Source organism: Monopterus albus, unplaced genomic scaffold (genome assembly GCF_001952655.1).
Source record: "Monopterus albus unplaced genomic scaffold, M_albus_1.0 scaffold172.1, whole genome shotgun sequence".
Lineage (NCBI taxonomy): Eukaryota > Metazoa > Chordata > Actinopteri > Synbranchiformes > Synbranchidae > Monopterus > Monopterus albus.
Window position 1 is genome coordinate 594581 of NW_018128052.1, and position 16664 is coordinate 611244.

General features: G+C 38.9%; 1 protein-coding gene and 1 long non-coding RNA gene across 3 annotated transcripts; one reads left to right on the forward strand and one right to left on the reverse strand.

Annotated features, from left to right (window-relative positions):
• Positions 1–261: 261 nt before the first annotated feature.
• LOC109969386 (uncharacterized) lies at positions 262–4573 on the reverse strand. Its single transcript, XR_002276263.1, has 4 exons — positions 4191–4573; positions 3789–3862; positions 1470–1591; positions 262–695 (listed from the first exon to the last, which is right to left on the reverse strand). It is a non-coding gene; the product is annotated as an uncharacterized LOC109969386 (long non-coding RNA).
• On the forward strand, positions 3799–6972 carry LOC109969385 (spindlin-Z-like). 2 transcript variants are annotated; one of them, XM_020616224.1, is made up of 5 exons: positions 3799–3899; positions 4583–4624; positions 5290–5549; positions 6052–6285; positions 6689–6972. In XM_020616224.1, exons 2-5 carry the CDS (start codon positions 4605–4607, stop codon positions 6892–6894), a joined length of 720 nt encoding a protein of 239 aa, XP_020471880.1. In that variant the 5' UTR covers positions 3799–3899; positions 4583–4604; the 3' UTR covers positions 6895–6972. The 2 variants fall into 2 exon arrangements, with proteins under 2 accessions (XP_020471880.1, XP_020471881.1); XM_020616225.1 differs by lacking the exon at positions 3799–3899 and adding an exon at positions 3952–4075.
• The last annotated feature ends 9692 nt before the right edge of the window (positions 6973–16664 follow it).

Sequence of the window (16664 nt, forward strand, 5' to 3'; positions counted from 1 at the left end):
TCCAGTTTTTGGTGTGCAGTCACTCAACCTTTCTAGTTGGCTCTGCATCCATCAATCAATCAAACTTTATATGTACAGCGTCTTTTGTACAGGTTCATGCCGTTCATCCCTGTAATGTAAGAAAAAAAATGAAACATAAAATGTTAAAATAATAATAAAAAATTATATATTTAAATAAAATTAAAACATGAAATAAAGCAGATAAAGACAATGAGAAATAAAATACATGAGGAAATAAAACATTTTAAAACATGGATACAGTAAATTAAAGAAGAGCCGTAAAATATTCTAATAAAAAGCCAGGGTAGAGAGGTAAGTGTGTCTCTAAAAACATCCACACTTTCAGATGATCTCACGTCATCAGACTGTTCCAAAGACTCACAGTATAAAAACTAAAAGCTTCCTCACCAAATACAGCAATTTCCCCTGCACTTTGAAACAACTAAGAGACTCAAAGCTCCAGAGGACCTAAAAGGCCATCCTGGTTCACACACTGGAAGCACGTCAGACAAGTAGGCAGTAAAAGAATTTTAAAATCAATAGAGTAACTGACAGACAACTAATGTAAGGACTTTAAAACAGTAATGTGCTCTCTCCTTTTGGCTCTGTTTTGTTTCTATATCGGGTACAGCAGACAGGAGAGCACTACAGTGGTGCAGCCTGCTGGACATGAAAGTGCATCAGCCGCCCTGTCACTGTGAGAGAGAAATAGACGTACTTTAGTGACTTTAGTGATATACTTTACTTTTGATATGATAAAAAGCTGATTTGGCTTGGTTTTACTCATATATTTGTCAGCAAATGTAACTCACCCTGTGGAGACTGCTGTGTAAACAGATACTGCATCAAATAAAGTAAAAATAATAAGCTATATTGTGTCTTCATAAGAGAAGTTATAATTGCTTACAAATGCTGAATCAAATAAAAACTTACAATGTCCTAGTATACTATAGTGTACTATATCTGCATACTATATAATAGTGTGTTATAAGCCATTAATTAAATGTTTATTTAATGCCCATAAATGCACTGGATTTTGGCCAATACATGCTCATATTTGCCATTTCATCCTCAGAGAGGAAAGATAAGCTGCAATCCTGAAGAACTCACAACCCTTCTAATTAAAGTTGCCAAAAACAGTCAATAACAGAGAGCGTGTACTCACACACACATATCACAGTCAGGTTTGGTTCAGCTCCAACATAATATCACCATGATATACCATCCATTTAAAGCTACTACAGATCAGATTGCATAGGGATGTCGCTAATAATAGAGATATCTAATCAATGGACACACACACACACTAACCTTAGGCTGACTTTATGACTCTGCTATGCAATATCCCTGCAATACGTAACCAAAATCATCAACTGCATTTCTCAGCAGTACACAGATCTTCCCTGTGTGTGGAGTGTGCAGAGGATCTCTGAATGTGTCCTCCATCTATTAACAGAAAAGACAGATACCTAGAAGCGCAAGATGGAAGGAGAGGAAGAGACCTCTATTTCTGGAGACAGTATTCTCATGGTGTCCCAGGGGAGAGGGCTGCTGTGGGCTCCTGCTCGTCAGGTGACACAGTTGGAGAAACCTGTAAGAGAGGAGCAGCAGACGATAAAAGTCAGAAAGACCAGTAGATAAAATGGTTCATATTTTGAGATATTGCAACTGTGAAACAGCTACATGTTTAGTTTAAACAAAAAAAGAGTAAAAGCTGTTTCATTCCATACCTCCTTACAAAAACCTGCTATAGAGCATTTTGAGACTCAAATTTTAAAAGAAGAAGATGAAGAAATGGGCCCATTTTTTTTCAAAAATCAGGCCTTTTCTGTTGCTGTGACAACAACAAGGACAAGAGGAGGCAACCTTGGATGCCGGACAGCTTTGTGTCAATACAGCACTTGCTTTCTCACAAAGGCTGTCAGCTTTACAGTGCACCACCACTAACACACACCCCAGAGCAATTCCGTCTGCCATGAACTGATCTGAAATATCTGTGATCAAACTGTTTTATTCCACGATCAAAGGTGAACTGAGTGCATAACCACTGAAACCATTATAGATCTTAATGGAAGTCAGAATTAATGTCCCTGTGGTTAAAATGATTTAATTAATAGATCTAGTTAAGAGCTTAATGCTTCTGAAATGTCACAATGGAGTTTAAACAGTGAGAGGCTGACTGAAAATCAGCAGAGTAGGCAAGGTTAAACAAAACACATTCAGTTTTGTTTTGCACAGAAGTTCAATGTGTGATCAGTTTTACATGTAAACTGTAAACTCCAAAGCTGCCAAAAATAAAAAATAAATACCAAGGACATAATCTCAATGACATCAATGGTAGTTACTCTTTGGGAAAAACATAATGATCATGATGGCATGAATCAATTGTAAACATCAACATAGGTCATATCGACTGGTATTTGATCAGCTTGCCATCTATATTTAGGTTAATAAATTTAATTAATTTGCTGTTTTCAAAAAAGGGAAATAATATTTTTCTTCTTATGGTCACAGAAGGTGTATTTTGAATGGTAAATGTGTATTTGTATGTCAAAATAGTGTTGTTTAGCACTAATGTAGAGGATTAAACATAAATAAGGGAATTAATTATTAAATTAAAGGTCATGAGTTCTCATTGATTTGTAATTTATTAACACTGATTTATTAACAGGAGGGGAAGGATTATGCACCGGTTTTATTTACTTCCACATCACAGGTGAGTCATACACATACAAGTGTTTTGGCACAAGATAAAACCAAGAGCTTTCACCCTGAAAAAGCTATTAGACAGGCACCCAAGGGTACAGCATCAATCACTCACTACACTTGTCAGTCCATCATTTAAGTCTGGCATAAGAGCCAGTGGCAGCGATTTTGTGTTTAGTGTGACATCTTGTGGTGGAAATAAACATTTCAGCTACATGAAAGGCCAATTTTCCTTCAGCGTGTTATAGTAGCACACACTTCAAATAAAATGAATATCATAACACTTTTAATCACATTGATAAAGTTTTTGCTCCAGATATTTACTAATGATCAATTAACACATACTGAATTTGTAAAATGCTATAAAACTTTTGGATTAATGTTTGAGCTAAAAACACAACCCACACACATAGCAAGCAGTTTCAAGTCAAGTCATACGATATAGTAGGTTATAATCCTCTCTCATAATCTCTAAGAATTCAGCTCTTCTGTCCATATGAATAGACTAACACAGAATTCAAATCAGTTGTGTTTTAACATTTTTTTTTTCTTAATTTTTTTTTTTACATTTTTAAAACATGATAGCTTCTTTTCTTTTCCTAGGTAAAAATACACACGCACATAATTGCAAATAATTGTCTGTGATTAAAAAAGCACCTTAAACTTTAAATGTACTATTTAAGAAACCCTTTTCTGGCTTTCAGTAACTTGCTTTTAAAGTTTTGTTATCGCTATCACTGACTGTGACTGTAATTATAATTGTTTAAGGTGGTCTGAAAGGAAGAAATGTGGAGTTTCGCAGCAGTCAAGCAGAACATTTTTGAATTAATTATGGTGAGAAATGTAGTTTTAGGGAATTATCATTGGTTCACTACTTCTTAAACACCACAAAGAGAACAAAGTGTTGATAAAGAGAATATCCAGTTGGCCAAAAATATAGAACATATCAAACTGTGTGAAGGTAACTACACTCAGCTCAAACTCTATTAGCGTCTAAACTAAATTGAAACGATGTCAATAAAAACTGACTACACATCCCAGAAGGTTTCGAGGGCTAGGTGAATCAGAGACATGGCGTGTACCTTCCGGTTTCTCCTGGTAGTTGTAGTCCACAAGTCAGGGTCGTTTCCGTATATTTAGCTACCGTTGGTGGAATCTGCTTTGCAAAGACAACACGTGAAATTATTGATCAGGTAGGGCAAATGGTTCATTTTCCCTGCTCCTGTCTGTTGCACGTGTCGACTACATTAAAAACAGAAATTAATTTCTGATGGTCAATCCTTATTTTTCCGTTAGTGTAGTCTCTACAGCTGTGGTGCAAAATCAGCGCTTACATGGCGATGCATTTCCTTTTGTTCAGCTAGCTTACGTATGTGCAGAAATGCAGAAGCCTAGTTCTTATAAATGTAATTTGATATAAACAGTAATTGAAAGGATTCGTTAACGTCTGCTACCTAGTTGTTTACAGTTATAGACATACATACCGTGGGTTAATATCTCAGACGACACTCGACACGTTGACATTCATTTAGCGAACCTCGGCGAAGTTACACATTTATTAGCCATACAGTTAGCTGTATAAATATATGACCTGTAGTCTATGTTAGCATTGAGCTACCTTAGTTAGCATTAGCATTGGGCTTATCGCAGTTATGTTGTTTACATCCGGTTATGCGAATCTTTTGGCTTATTTGTATAGTTGTAGTTGATTGAGCTCAGGACAGCAGACCTGCTGGGTAATATGGGGTTGTCAGCTGTACATTACCAGCCAAATCATATATTTATTAATATGAATAATGTTTGTCAGGTTAGTGACAGTTGTAAGCGTCAGCTGTTTCTGCCATATTCACTAACCGACTTGTCTTGTGTCTCACAGGGTTGTGTGAATTTATGGAAACATGTCAAAGAAACGGGGCAGGTAGGGTCAAACATCAAGTCTGGTTAAACCCTTTTGATCCTTAAGTATAATTTGATATAAAAGAGTATACTTCATTATGCGCCTAGAATGACACAGCAGGAAATACTATACTCTTTTCCATAAATTAATCCACGTGGCTTTAAATTATTAACAAAGTAATTAATATGATCAGATTAACCAAAATCCGTTTGCAGTAATTTCACAGTACTATTGGCTCAGATAAAGCTTCACAGTGACTGTTTACTACCACACCTCTAAATTTTAGACACTAGGTGAATTTACCCTGCTGTATTTGTAACAATATGTTCAGAAGGCCAGTACAAGTTTTCATCTGTAGGATGACTGTAGAACTGTTGGAGACACCTACTGTATGCCCTACACATAGAATAACACTAATTAATATTAATGTGTGACAGGCTTACAGCCTGGGTGCATATGTAACCTTTATTTAGAATAGAATCCTCACTGTTTTGTCACCCTGGATGTATAGTACAGGTACAATACCAGTTTATTTCATTTCTCAAAGATCTCCTAGGTTAAAACAGGTAAACCAAAAATTTATATTAATTAGATAGCTAAAAACGTATCTCAGAAATGTTTCATTTTCTAGATCTACTTCTAATATAGTAATACTAATATGGATCCTATTCCCTGTATGTTTACAGGAAGCGTAGCAGTGGAGAGCTGAGTGAGAGCTCGGCCTCTACCTTAAGCCCAGACCCTGACAACCTGGTGGGCCGCAGGATCCAGCACACTTGGAGGGAGAAGGGAAATGTAACCAAGTGGAAAGGCACCGTTCTGGAGCGCCTAATTGTCAGCAGCTCCCTCTATATGGTCAAATATGATGGCTTTGATTGTGTCTACGGCATTGAGCTGTTCAAAGACAACCGGGTGTCCAACCTACAGGTGTTGTCAGAGAAAGTCTGTAAGTGTGATGGCGTCCATGTGAAAGCATGGTTATGGTCTTTTTTTTTTGCATGGAATTGATGTGAATCATATGCTATGGCCTCCAGTCACCAGTTCTCAACCCATAGGATTTGCCTCAAATGTAAAGAGATGAACTAAATTGCATGATTAATCATAATCTCTGACTTTAATTGATCAGACAACATCAGAACATCATGTAAAAAAGTGATACCTTATCACTTCAGGTGATAACACTGACAGTGTGCACACTTGAGCCCAATTGTTGCTGGACTTCAGTGAGAAATAATCAATAATTTTTCATACAGTCAAAAATGTCCTTATGTTTGTGGGCTAATGTGAAGCTGATATTAAGCACAACTGCTTGTTGAGGTTGTTGCAGATTTCAGCTGCACATTGTCAGCATTTAAATGATATTTTAATGTCCCGGTATACTGTATCATCTGGAATCTATAAAGATTTCTAGCTAACAGACTCATCAAAGTGTCTTGTCCTTCCTACAGTGAATAATAAGATCAAGGTGCCTCCCGGGGCAGAGGAGCTGGTGGGGCGAGCTGTGGAGCATCTGTTTGAGAAGGAGGATGGTGAGAAGAACGAGTGGCGAGGCATGGTGCTTTCCCGAGCCCCCATCATGACCCACTGGTATTACATCACCTACGAGAAGGACCCGGTGCTGTACATGTACCAGCTATGGGATGATTATAAGGACGGAGATCTACGTGTCCTGCCGGAGTCAGGTACAGTAATGAGAGCTTTGTTGCTGGTTTGCATGAAAACTGCCAACGTTTCATATTTCAGATACTTTTGGCAATGTGGGAAGGGGAGAATGAGAAAAATTTACATAGTCTGCATTACAAATGTTTGTTGAACATTTTGTGCAGTTTCTTTTTGAGTCAGTAGAAAGAGAATCTGTTCTTATCATGGAGAGATGATACTATTTAGAAAAAGCTGGAGAAGACAAGGCCAGACACAAATAAACTGGGGAAAGCGTGTTTGGCACGGACTAAGGGCCAGCTTCAAACTGTAGATAATTTACTGTTGTGATCTTGTAGTTTTTCACAAAAACATTACCTGTTCCTGTTATACTGGCCTTGTTTTGTCTTTCTCTAACTGATTTTTGTTTATCTGTCTGTCATCCAGAAAACAAACACCTGCTGCCGGCCGACAGGAAGCCCGGTGAGGAGCCAGAAAGCCTTGTGGGTAAACAGGTGGAGTACGTCACAGATAACGGTTTGAAGAGGACGGGCCTGGTCATCTACCAGGTTCCGGCAAAGCCCACAGTGTACTACATCAAATATGACGATGATGTGCACATCCACGTCTACGATCTGGTGAAGACCACCTAATACGGACTGTCTGATTTCATCTTCAGCTGACGGCTTTTCTTTGTCCTGACCAGTTGTTACCTGTTAAAGTGTTACAGATTTCAGTTTTCCTCCAGTGGGAGGCAATTTGATGAAGTTCAAAAGCCCTGTCTTGTTTTTTTTCGTTTTGTTTTGTTTTGTTTTTGTTTTTTCATTCTCACATTAGAAGACAACTGAATCCCAGTTTAATTTGACATTAATATATGACCATTAGGTCCCTTCAGTTGTAAATAAAGCAGGTCTGAGACCAGTTGTATAGCCCAGCAGATGAAGTGGAGCTAGATGTTTGTTTTGGTTAAATCACTCTTGTATAGTGCCACTATAAAACTCCAAATTCATACTTTTTGTAGCACATGAAACTAAAAGATTCCACTTTCTTACTTGCACCTCTGTATTAATTTCATTTCACTTGTCTGGCTGTGCAGTTGGTAATATTTTGACAAAACATGTCTGCTTTGCTTCATGCGTGTGTCACTGGGTAGGCCTCGGTTTGTTGGATATAGAAGCATGTGTGCTAATTTTACCATCACAGTGAACTCTGATTTCAGTTGAAGTGTATAGGCATCAACGAGACTTGAATGTGTTTCACATCATGGATATAAAATATCATGTATCATATTTCTATTTTGTTTCATCATGTAAACTGCAAGTTTTTCTACATTATAATATATGAAGAGTACTGATGTTGATGTCAAGTTGTTTCAGTGGTGTTTATGCTACAAACTATTTATGTAGTTCATGTAGGCCACCAACATGTCTTAGTATTTTTGGCCTGAAGTCTTTATCATTTGCCAAAAATGAATGATGTGATATGATACATTCAGGCCTCAAATTATTGTTTATTGTGACCCTGAATATGTTTTGTTCTGTAAATATAATCTTGAGACATTTTTATGAACGTAAAACAAAGCTGCTTGAAAATAATGTTCTTGTCCAGTCATTGCTAATTGCTGTTTGTGTTGCAGTGGATCTTTTGTTCATTCAGGAGAATGTATTCCTTCATGGTTGTCAGAAGTACAATACATTAATTTAGTCAAATATGAACACGGTTTATTAGATTAGGTACATGAGGAGTTCCTTGTAAATTGTTTTTATTGAAGATCTTAAGTTGATCACTGAAATTATTAAAAGTTGTCCCCTTTTTCGGTAAAACAAAAACATAGTGTACTCTGAAGGGTTTTGATCTGTTTTTAAATTATGATATGATGCACAGTTTTGCTCCTTTGATAAGTGTTGCAGTAGTTAACACTGTCACCTCACAGTAAGAGGTTGTGGGTTTGATCCTGGCAGCTGGCTAGGTCCAAAGGTAGATTCATTTTGCAGCAGAGTGATATTACTTATCAAACACATAAATAACATGCAACATATATTAACCATAAAAACCAAAAAACATGAGGAAATTGCTACAGCTTATTAAACTCTGTAATAGCAGCCGAATTAAACTATACCGCTGCGGTCTGCATCCTGGCACTAAATACCTACTTCTGGACTAGAGAGGACAAAACTGTCTGAGGTTTCTTCTGTTAAAGGGAGTTTTCCTTCCCACTGCTGCCAAGTGCTTGCTCAAGGGGGATTTGTTGGCTTTTCCTCAATAAAAAAAAATAAATAAATAAAAATAATAGGTCTAGACCTTACTTTGTAAAGTTTCCTGAGACAACCTTTGTTGTGATTTGGCGCTATACAAATAAAATGGAATAGATTGCCTGAAACAGGGGATGTGTATCATCTTTTAGAATGGAGGAAGTTGTCCTCTGTAACTGTTTAATATACAGTTGTACTGCAGGGTAAGCCTGTGGCTCCCATATGAACTGGTTAGGTTGATTGAAGACTTAAATTGTCTGTAGGTGTGAATGGTTGTCTGTCTCTGGGCTGACTTTAGCCCCTCCACGACCCTCGCAGATAAGCAAATGTAGCTGAAGCATGGAGGACTGGAAACTATAATTATGACCTCCAGTTTTACCGTGTGTCTTCAGCTGTATATTGTTTATATGGTGGCACAATTTAACAATTAACAAGTGTTGATATTTTTCTAATTAAATTTAGGGCCTAAGTGTGTATTATACTGTATACGCATGTAAATGAAATTAATTGTGAAACCCCTCTTTATACAATTACATGAGCTAAAAAAAGTCTCTTTAACCTTACTAAAGATGATGATTGGATTCATATTCTACACATCAGAAATGTTTTAATTCAGAGCCATTTAAATATTTACAGTGCAGCTTTCACACATACAACATTTTTGTAGTTCATTGGATGCTGATTTGACTCTACCTGAGCATTGTTTCATTATGTAAATACTAAAACAAAATCTAACCTGATGAGACACATTTCACCCACCTACTGTGGTCACTGTGAGGAAAGGTCGCTATTATAATAAGGAAGCTGCTGCAGTTTATGTCAAACGCAGAAGTTAGAAGGGCCTTGCAGCTCAGATGTGACGGTGTAAAAATGTCTTTAATTGCTGTGGAATAGCTCAGTCGACCTTATTGCATAAATAATGAATAAAATTTCTTTTCATTGCAAAAACAGTACTGCTGGAGCTGTCTCAGGGAGCAGCATAAGAGCGATTATAGATATAAATATTAATTATATGAGAGCTTCTATAGCCTGGTTGTGGTAGAAGAGTTGTTTTGACCTGATCAGAAACGTAGGAACTATCAACTGTCTTTGCTTCTTGAGCATTTAAACTGGAAGATTCTGACACTTTAATGTTCAATATTTACCAGAGAGGCAAATGGTGTAACATCTTTTTAAATGAGCTAAATAACAACAAAACTGCCAGAAATTACAGTTCGACAACACCTACGAGTCGATAGCCTTGCTAGTGACTCTGTGAAGTTGTACTTGGACTTAAATGCTAACACATGCAGGACAAAATATTCACAAAGATCTAATCTAGAGGAATCTGGGAACCTTACATTTCTGTACAAAATCTCCATGACCATGCACCTGATAGAGTTCAAGCTTAACAAAATAAAACACACAGTAGTGTGTCATGCTTTAAAAGTCAAGTGACTCAGAAGATACAGTTTCCCTCTAGTATTGCTGCTTCACCTTTTTCAAATTCCTGATTAGCTTCTCTATGTAAAGGCCAATGAAATCAGGGGAATAGAAGCTATTAACTGACACAATAGCTAATTTAAGAAATAAATCATCTAAATGCATGTTTATCTTATAACAGAAGACATTCCTTTAAAGATATAATACTAATTGATTAATTTGTAATTGTTGGTTGTGGCCCATAAAGTGTGCTATCAAAATGCTGCACACACTGACTGCAAAAGGCTTGTTTTGTAATGAATGATTTTCACTTTTCTGTAAATATACAGCACGGTGGCACAGTGGTTAGCGCTGTTGCCTCACAGCGAGAAGGTTCTGGGTTCGGGCCCCTGGGACCTTTCTGTGTGGAGTTTACATGTTCTCCTCGTGCTTGCGTGGGTTCTCTCCGGTTACTCCGGCTTCCTCCCACAGTCCAAAGACATGCAGCTTAGGTTGATTGGTGTCTCTAAATTGCCCATAGGAGTGCATGTGCATGTGTGTGGTTGTTCGTCTATGTGTTAGCCCTGCGATGGATTGGCGACCTGTCCAGGGTGTCCCCCGCCTTCGCCCGATTGCTGGCCGGGATTGGCTCCGGCCCCCCCCTGTGACCCCGTTCAGGGACTAAGCGGTAGAAAATGAATGAATGTAAATATACTCAGCAGCAGTTATTTGTCGTACAGTCCCTGCTGCATCTTAGAAATGGAAACAGTCACAACTTCTTGTCATTTATCACTAATGTATTTCATGGTTTATTTTATGTTCGTAAATTATTTTGCACCAGCAAACTACTTTAGAGAGGCCCCTACTCAGATATTTGTAACTGTATTATACTGATCACGATCTGCCATGAGGTGGAGCTTACGTCTGATAACAGGGCTGATCAGTGTTTGTTCATCAATTGTCAGCCCTGCAGACATGATCTCTTGCTGATTCCTGCTTCTTTTGTCCACAAATGTAACCATGCTGACTGCCGCTCCCTCCCCCGGAATCGCTCTGAGGGGCCAGGGTGCTGGTGGCGATGGGTGCCAGTACAGACATCGGGGAACAGTTGGCATACCATAATGGCAGGCTGAGTGCCCAGATAGTAATAACAGCGAGTAGGGAGTACATGCATTACACAAGGTCTGCGCTCTTGAGAATGTGTCTGCTGCAATTTGTCACCTGTTGTGCATTTCCTTTCATACATCCATCACTATTTTCTACCATTTTCTTTCCTTATGAAACCATCTGCCTGAACTCTTGGCAACTGCTTTTATTCTTCAGACATAATAATTATACACTCAAGTATCTTGCCTGAAAATCTGTCTTTTCTCACAAGGTCATAGTAACTCTGAGTTGGACAAATAAAGGACCATATGTGTCTGGTCATGATGTGTGATTTCCCATCCTGTGCTCGGAGACCCAAATGGCTAGATGACTGGAGATGAATATGTTAAAGTGGACATCTATTTTTCTTTGGGCCCTGAGAGTGATCATACTGCCCCCCTTTAACACAACAACGTGGGCAGTACAAACAAAAGTGATCATATCAAGTAGAGCAATATACAATGATCATTCAGCAGTTTTTGATTTAGTAATTGTTTTTGTATTCTGTAGAGGGATGCAGCCAAATTTTTATTTCTTTGACAGGCTTATCATGAGCTCTGTGAGGGTGCAATATGCAAACTTCTTTATGCAGCATGCTATTTATACACTCCCTGAAATATATGAAAGGTTATTATTAGAGACTCATCGCTTCAGTTGTTTCTATGAGATATATTATTATAGGACCTTCCTTGAAAACCTTGAAACTTTGTCTGCATTCTTATTGGCCAATAAACAAATGCACTTGACTCTTTTGTGTTGCTAAGCAACGCAAGCCAGTCCCTGGTTTTTATATATGAAAAACCAGCATGCAGCCAATCTGGAGACTTACAGGGTGCAGTGTGAATGAGACCAGCCACGATGCATTTTTAATTAAAACACTGTTTTTTGAGTGAAAAGGGGCTGCATACATTGTCTGGGATTGTAATTAAAAACATGACATGGTGACATGAATGATTTTTGCCTTTAGTGTCTGTGAGGATGAGTCGTCATTCAAATATGGATTTTAATGATAGCCTATATCAAACAAATCTTGAGTTGAATTGATCTGATATTATTTGATATACTTTTTTTCATTGGGGGTGGGCTTGACTTTTTTTTTCTGGTCTGAGCACGATGTCTGCCATGCGTAACAAATATGTGGATCCTGTCAGGTCACTCATGCAGGTATCCTGGTAACCATAAAAAAGAGATATACAGTATGTGTCATGTTCTCAAATTCTTAATGCGCACAGTCTTTTTAAAAAATATTTGTTCTAGTCATGTTTAACTGTAGATCCTGCTTTCTTGGAAGAATTTCACATAGTGACTCTTGGTAATGTGGAGTGTGTTTTTATGTCTGTGTCTGTTACAGCATCTTTTTCTTCTCAGTTAATTTTCTTCATCTATATGAACATATCATCAGCTGTGGAGCAGAGAGCAGGATCTGTTGGACTGGTGCCTCTTTGGGTGAGCATGCCTCTCAGTCTTTTTAGTGACTGTTTGCTCATATTAGTCAAAGCTCAGAAAAGGCTTGGCTCTGCATCCATCTAACAGACAAACCAAATACTGGCGGTTTCATACAGGAGGGGGAAAAAATCTTACAAACAGGGATGGATACTGTGTGCATAAACCTCATACCCTAATTATTTCTGATCCAAATGGACCCCTAACTCTGCTACTAAATTCACACTGAATGCTTTTTTTTTGGCACCATGCAGCACAGCCACGTGTTAGTCACTGTGCAGAAAGCCAGGTCAGCCTCTCAATACGTCTCTTAATAAAGAGGACAACTGTCTCCCCAGTTGGTTTTGTGACACCCTCACCATTCACCTCAGTTGCATTCATGTACTGTATGCTCACACCACAATGTCCTCTGCTGCTGCTTGCAATTCTGCATGTCCTCACTCAAAACCCTGCAGTACTACAGGAACCAAGCTCTATCCACTGTCCATTATAATGACTGACACAGCCACTTAAGTCCACAGAGGGATTTAGACCCCTCTCATTGACGGATGGTGTGTATTTAGTCCTCTAAGTACTCAGAGTATTGTATATAGTAAAGCATTAAGTTAAGTTATTTGGCAGCAGGCCATTCATCTAGGACGACTGATATGTTTCAGCGCCGCAAAACAGTGGTGTTTTCAGATGTAACCCTGACAAAAGGATGTGAGAAAATGCAGGAGGACATGCAGAGGATTATATTCTGGTTTTATTTCACCCATGTAAAAGTCTAGAAACACTCTAAGTTCCAATGCAGATGAATTAATGAACAATAAACATTTGGATTAATAATTACATTTATGCAGCATCATTCGAAATAAGAGAAAGTTAGAATAAGAGAATGGAAATGAATATAAAACAATAATACTGGTTATTTGCATTTTTTGTGCAAAGTATGCTACTTTACAGCATTAGGGTTTGGTAATTTCTCATTGCGTGTGGATCAGATTAATTAATTTGCCTGGTTAAATTATGCTTTTTATTGCAATTTTGTTAGTAATTAACATTGCTGAACACTAAGGCTACACCCATTCACACAAGGGCGGAATCAGAACATTTTAAGTGCTTTTAAAAGGACAGGTTTCATTTTGTCGCTGCTGAATAAACAGAAAAGCCCAACACTGAAAGGTGAACAGACTCTGAACTGAAGAGTGATGCAGGTATAAGATGACACTGACTGAAGAGCCCTGCTTGCGCTAAGAGGCAGACTGGGACTTGTTGTTCTTTGATCAGCGTCACAACAAAATCACTAGTCTTCCACTTAGCACTACCAACACTTTTCCTCTACATCTGCTTCTCTGCGTTGGGAGCTCCACATCCATGGCTTCAACCTGTAATAAAAAGAAACAATCTTGTAACACCACAGTGTCTTGACTATTTAAGTTTGAACCTTCTCTTTCGCTGCTCTGGTGTTGGTCAGCATATCTTGATGTTGCACGGTCACCTATACAGACTTCAGAGCGATTTCAGGATATGCCTGTGTCACAGGTGCCGCAGCACATCTGACCACTGGCTAGCGGCTTGTTGGTAGGTTGTGAACTTTAGTTGTCGAGGATGGAAAACACTGAAATGCAATTCCCATCTCTGTGTTTCCCTCAACCCATTTCTCTCTGAAGCCTGTTGACATTCCATCCTTCCTTTGTTGTTGTAATGCCAACCTTTCAGCTCCTCTCAAAAAAGAGAGACAGGAGGAGGAGGAGGAGGAGAAAGAGGGGGGCAGAGAGGGAGAGGATCACAGCATAGCACTTAGAACAAACACTATTCACCTTATGCATTGAATAGAAACCATAAGCTATGCACAATAGACAAAACTGAGACAATGGAAATGTGATTGCAGACTTGTGACTTGTATTTTCCTTTTCAAGTAAGTCATAGTGGACTGAAGAGAAAAAGAGAGAGAGAGAGAAAGAGAAAGGGAGAGCAAAGAGACAGACAGATTGTCCTGCATCTCCAGTATGTTTCTGAGCTGGTAGCTATGCAACAAGACTGGGAGTCAGTGGAAGAGGGGGATGGGAACCTGGGGACAGTTTACTGAGAGGAAGGAAGGGAGGAAGGAAGCAAGGAAGGAGGGAGGGAGGGGGGTCCTTGAGTGTTAACTAGCGAAATGAGGAGTGCTGAGCAACACAACAAGAGGAGACCCAAGAAGAGATGGTCAATAATGGTCACTAAAGTCACACTGATTAAAAACAAATAGCTTCATTTGCTGTTGCCCTTTAGTCTGACATTTAAGCATGTATCAGTCAAAAGCCGTTCGTTTAGTTTCCAGCAGCTGAACTGAATGCTAAACATTAGGTTGTGTTAATATTCAGAGCACATGTCAATAAGAAAAAAAACTAAACAAAAAGCGACAGATAGGTTGTACTGTAGGTAAATGGGAGTGAGCAACCCTCGATGTGGGAGCTGTCCAGCGTCTTGGTGCTGAATGACGCCCTACTTTCCACCACGTCCATATCCTCCTCAGGATCTCGCCTCGATTCCGGCCCGGGAAAAACATGCCACCTGTTGCTGCACCGAAGTTTTCTCTCAGGAGGTTATAAAGCCAAAAGACCGCTCATATCTTACATAATCTAATTTGCAGCAATCCGGGTCGTGATCTAAAGCGAGGTCAGCTATTTCCATTTTTTTCAAATCACGGCAACATGACGACATGATAAACATTTTCCCCCCTAGGCGAGGCTGGAAGAGGAGGAAGGGGCTGTCATTTAATTTCTCTTAGATGCAGCCGGGATTTCAGAACTGTTTTTTTTTTTTTTTTTTTTTTTTTTTTATGGGTCGAAGGTTTTTCGCTTAATCGTGTTTACAGCCCTGAAGTGTAAATTTTATTTTTTAAAAAAAAAGGAAGGGTAGCTTTGTGGAGCGAAAACCGTTGCAAACATATTAATACCCTGCAGATAACCAATCTAACACCGCATTCTCTTCAGAAATCAACCAGGACAAAGACTCACCGTTTATCGACGGGAACAACAGGTGATGCTGACATAATGTTGTGAGGCGTCTGTGGGATGAGTAGCCGAGAATGCGTCTCTTTCACTGTTCGGTTTTCTATTGAAATCAGCAACAATTGGAGCCCGTGCGCCCTCCCATCGGAGCTCCACGTAATGGTTATCGTGATGTTACTGGGTAGGCTGGAGGAAGATGGATCAATGTGTTTATATACGTCTGCTGCCCGGAGGAGACAAGGAGGAGGCGGAGTGAAGTGACGACTGCGAGAGGAGGCCAATTGACGTGGCTTTTTTTCAGACCTTGTTAAGGGTGCGGCTCAAACCAGCAGCCAAATGACATTATGTATAGGTTAAAGATGCGTTTGAATAAAACATATTTCCGCTGAGGGGGTACGTCGATGGACAATACCTTGGTTTCTACTTAAGCAAAGTTTTTTTTCTGACCTTATATTGGCTGGTAATTTTAATCTGACTGACGAAACACCTCACACAATTCAACCCACACGAAATTGAAATCATGAGTCCCAAGAGTGAACAATTCTTCACCTGAGCACCTGAACTTGACTGTGGTGAGGAGCTCAGATGTAAGTGAATTAAAACTGAACTGTGAAACTAAGACTGGGCATCTAATTAACGACCAATGGAAACGGCAAGAGTGAAATGTTACACACCAAAGGGCTGTGGAAGCAGCACACGCATGACGTTAAAATAAATAGCTTTGGAAAACATCTGCGGATTAGATGCAGTTAGAATACTTAAAATTATACATGTTCTTTATTTGTTTAGTCAAACAAAATACATAAAGATCACATAAGGTAACCACACTGTGACATAAAACAAGTACAAACATAAAATGACAATTAAACCATTATGCATAAAGGAATTTTGAAACATAGTGAATCAACAAAACAGGTGTTTTCTTAGGAATGCTATCAGCACCACAACCCAACTCCCACTGTGTGCATACACTTAAAGTGGACAGTTATAGCACATACATTTTAGTGCAAACAACCACTGTATAGTGTTATAGAACCTGGATGTCCAGCTTGAATGTTTTTAAAGAAGGGAGACACTAAACAGTCGATAAGTGGGGTGAGAGCACTTCTGAAGAACCTTGTATCTCGTTTCCCAGCTGATGTAAATTTCAGCACTTAAAAAAAAAAGAAAATTATGTTTCCAAATCTAAAATCATTCAACAGTTGT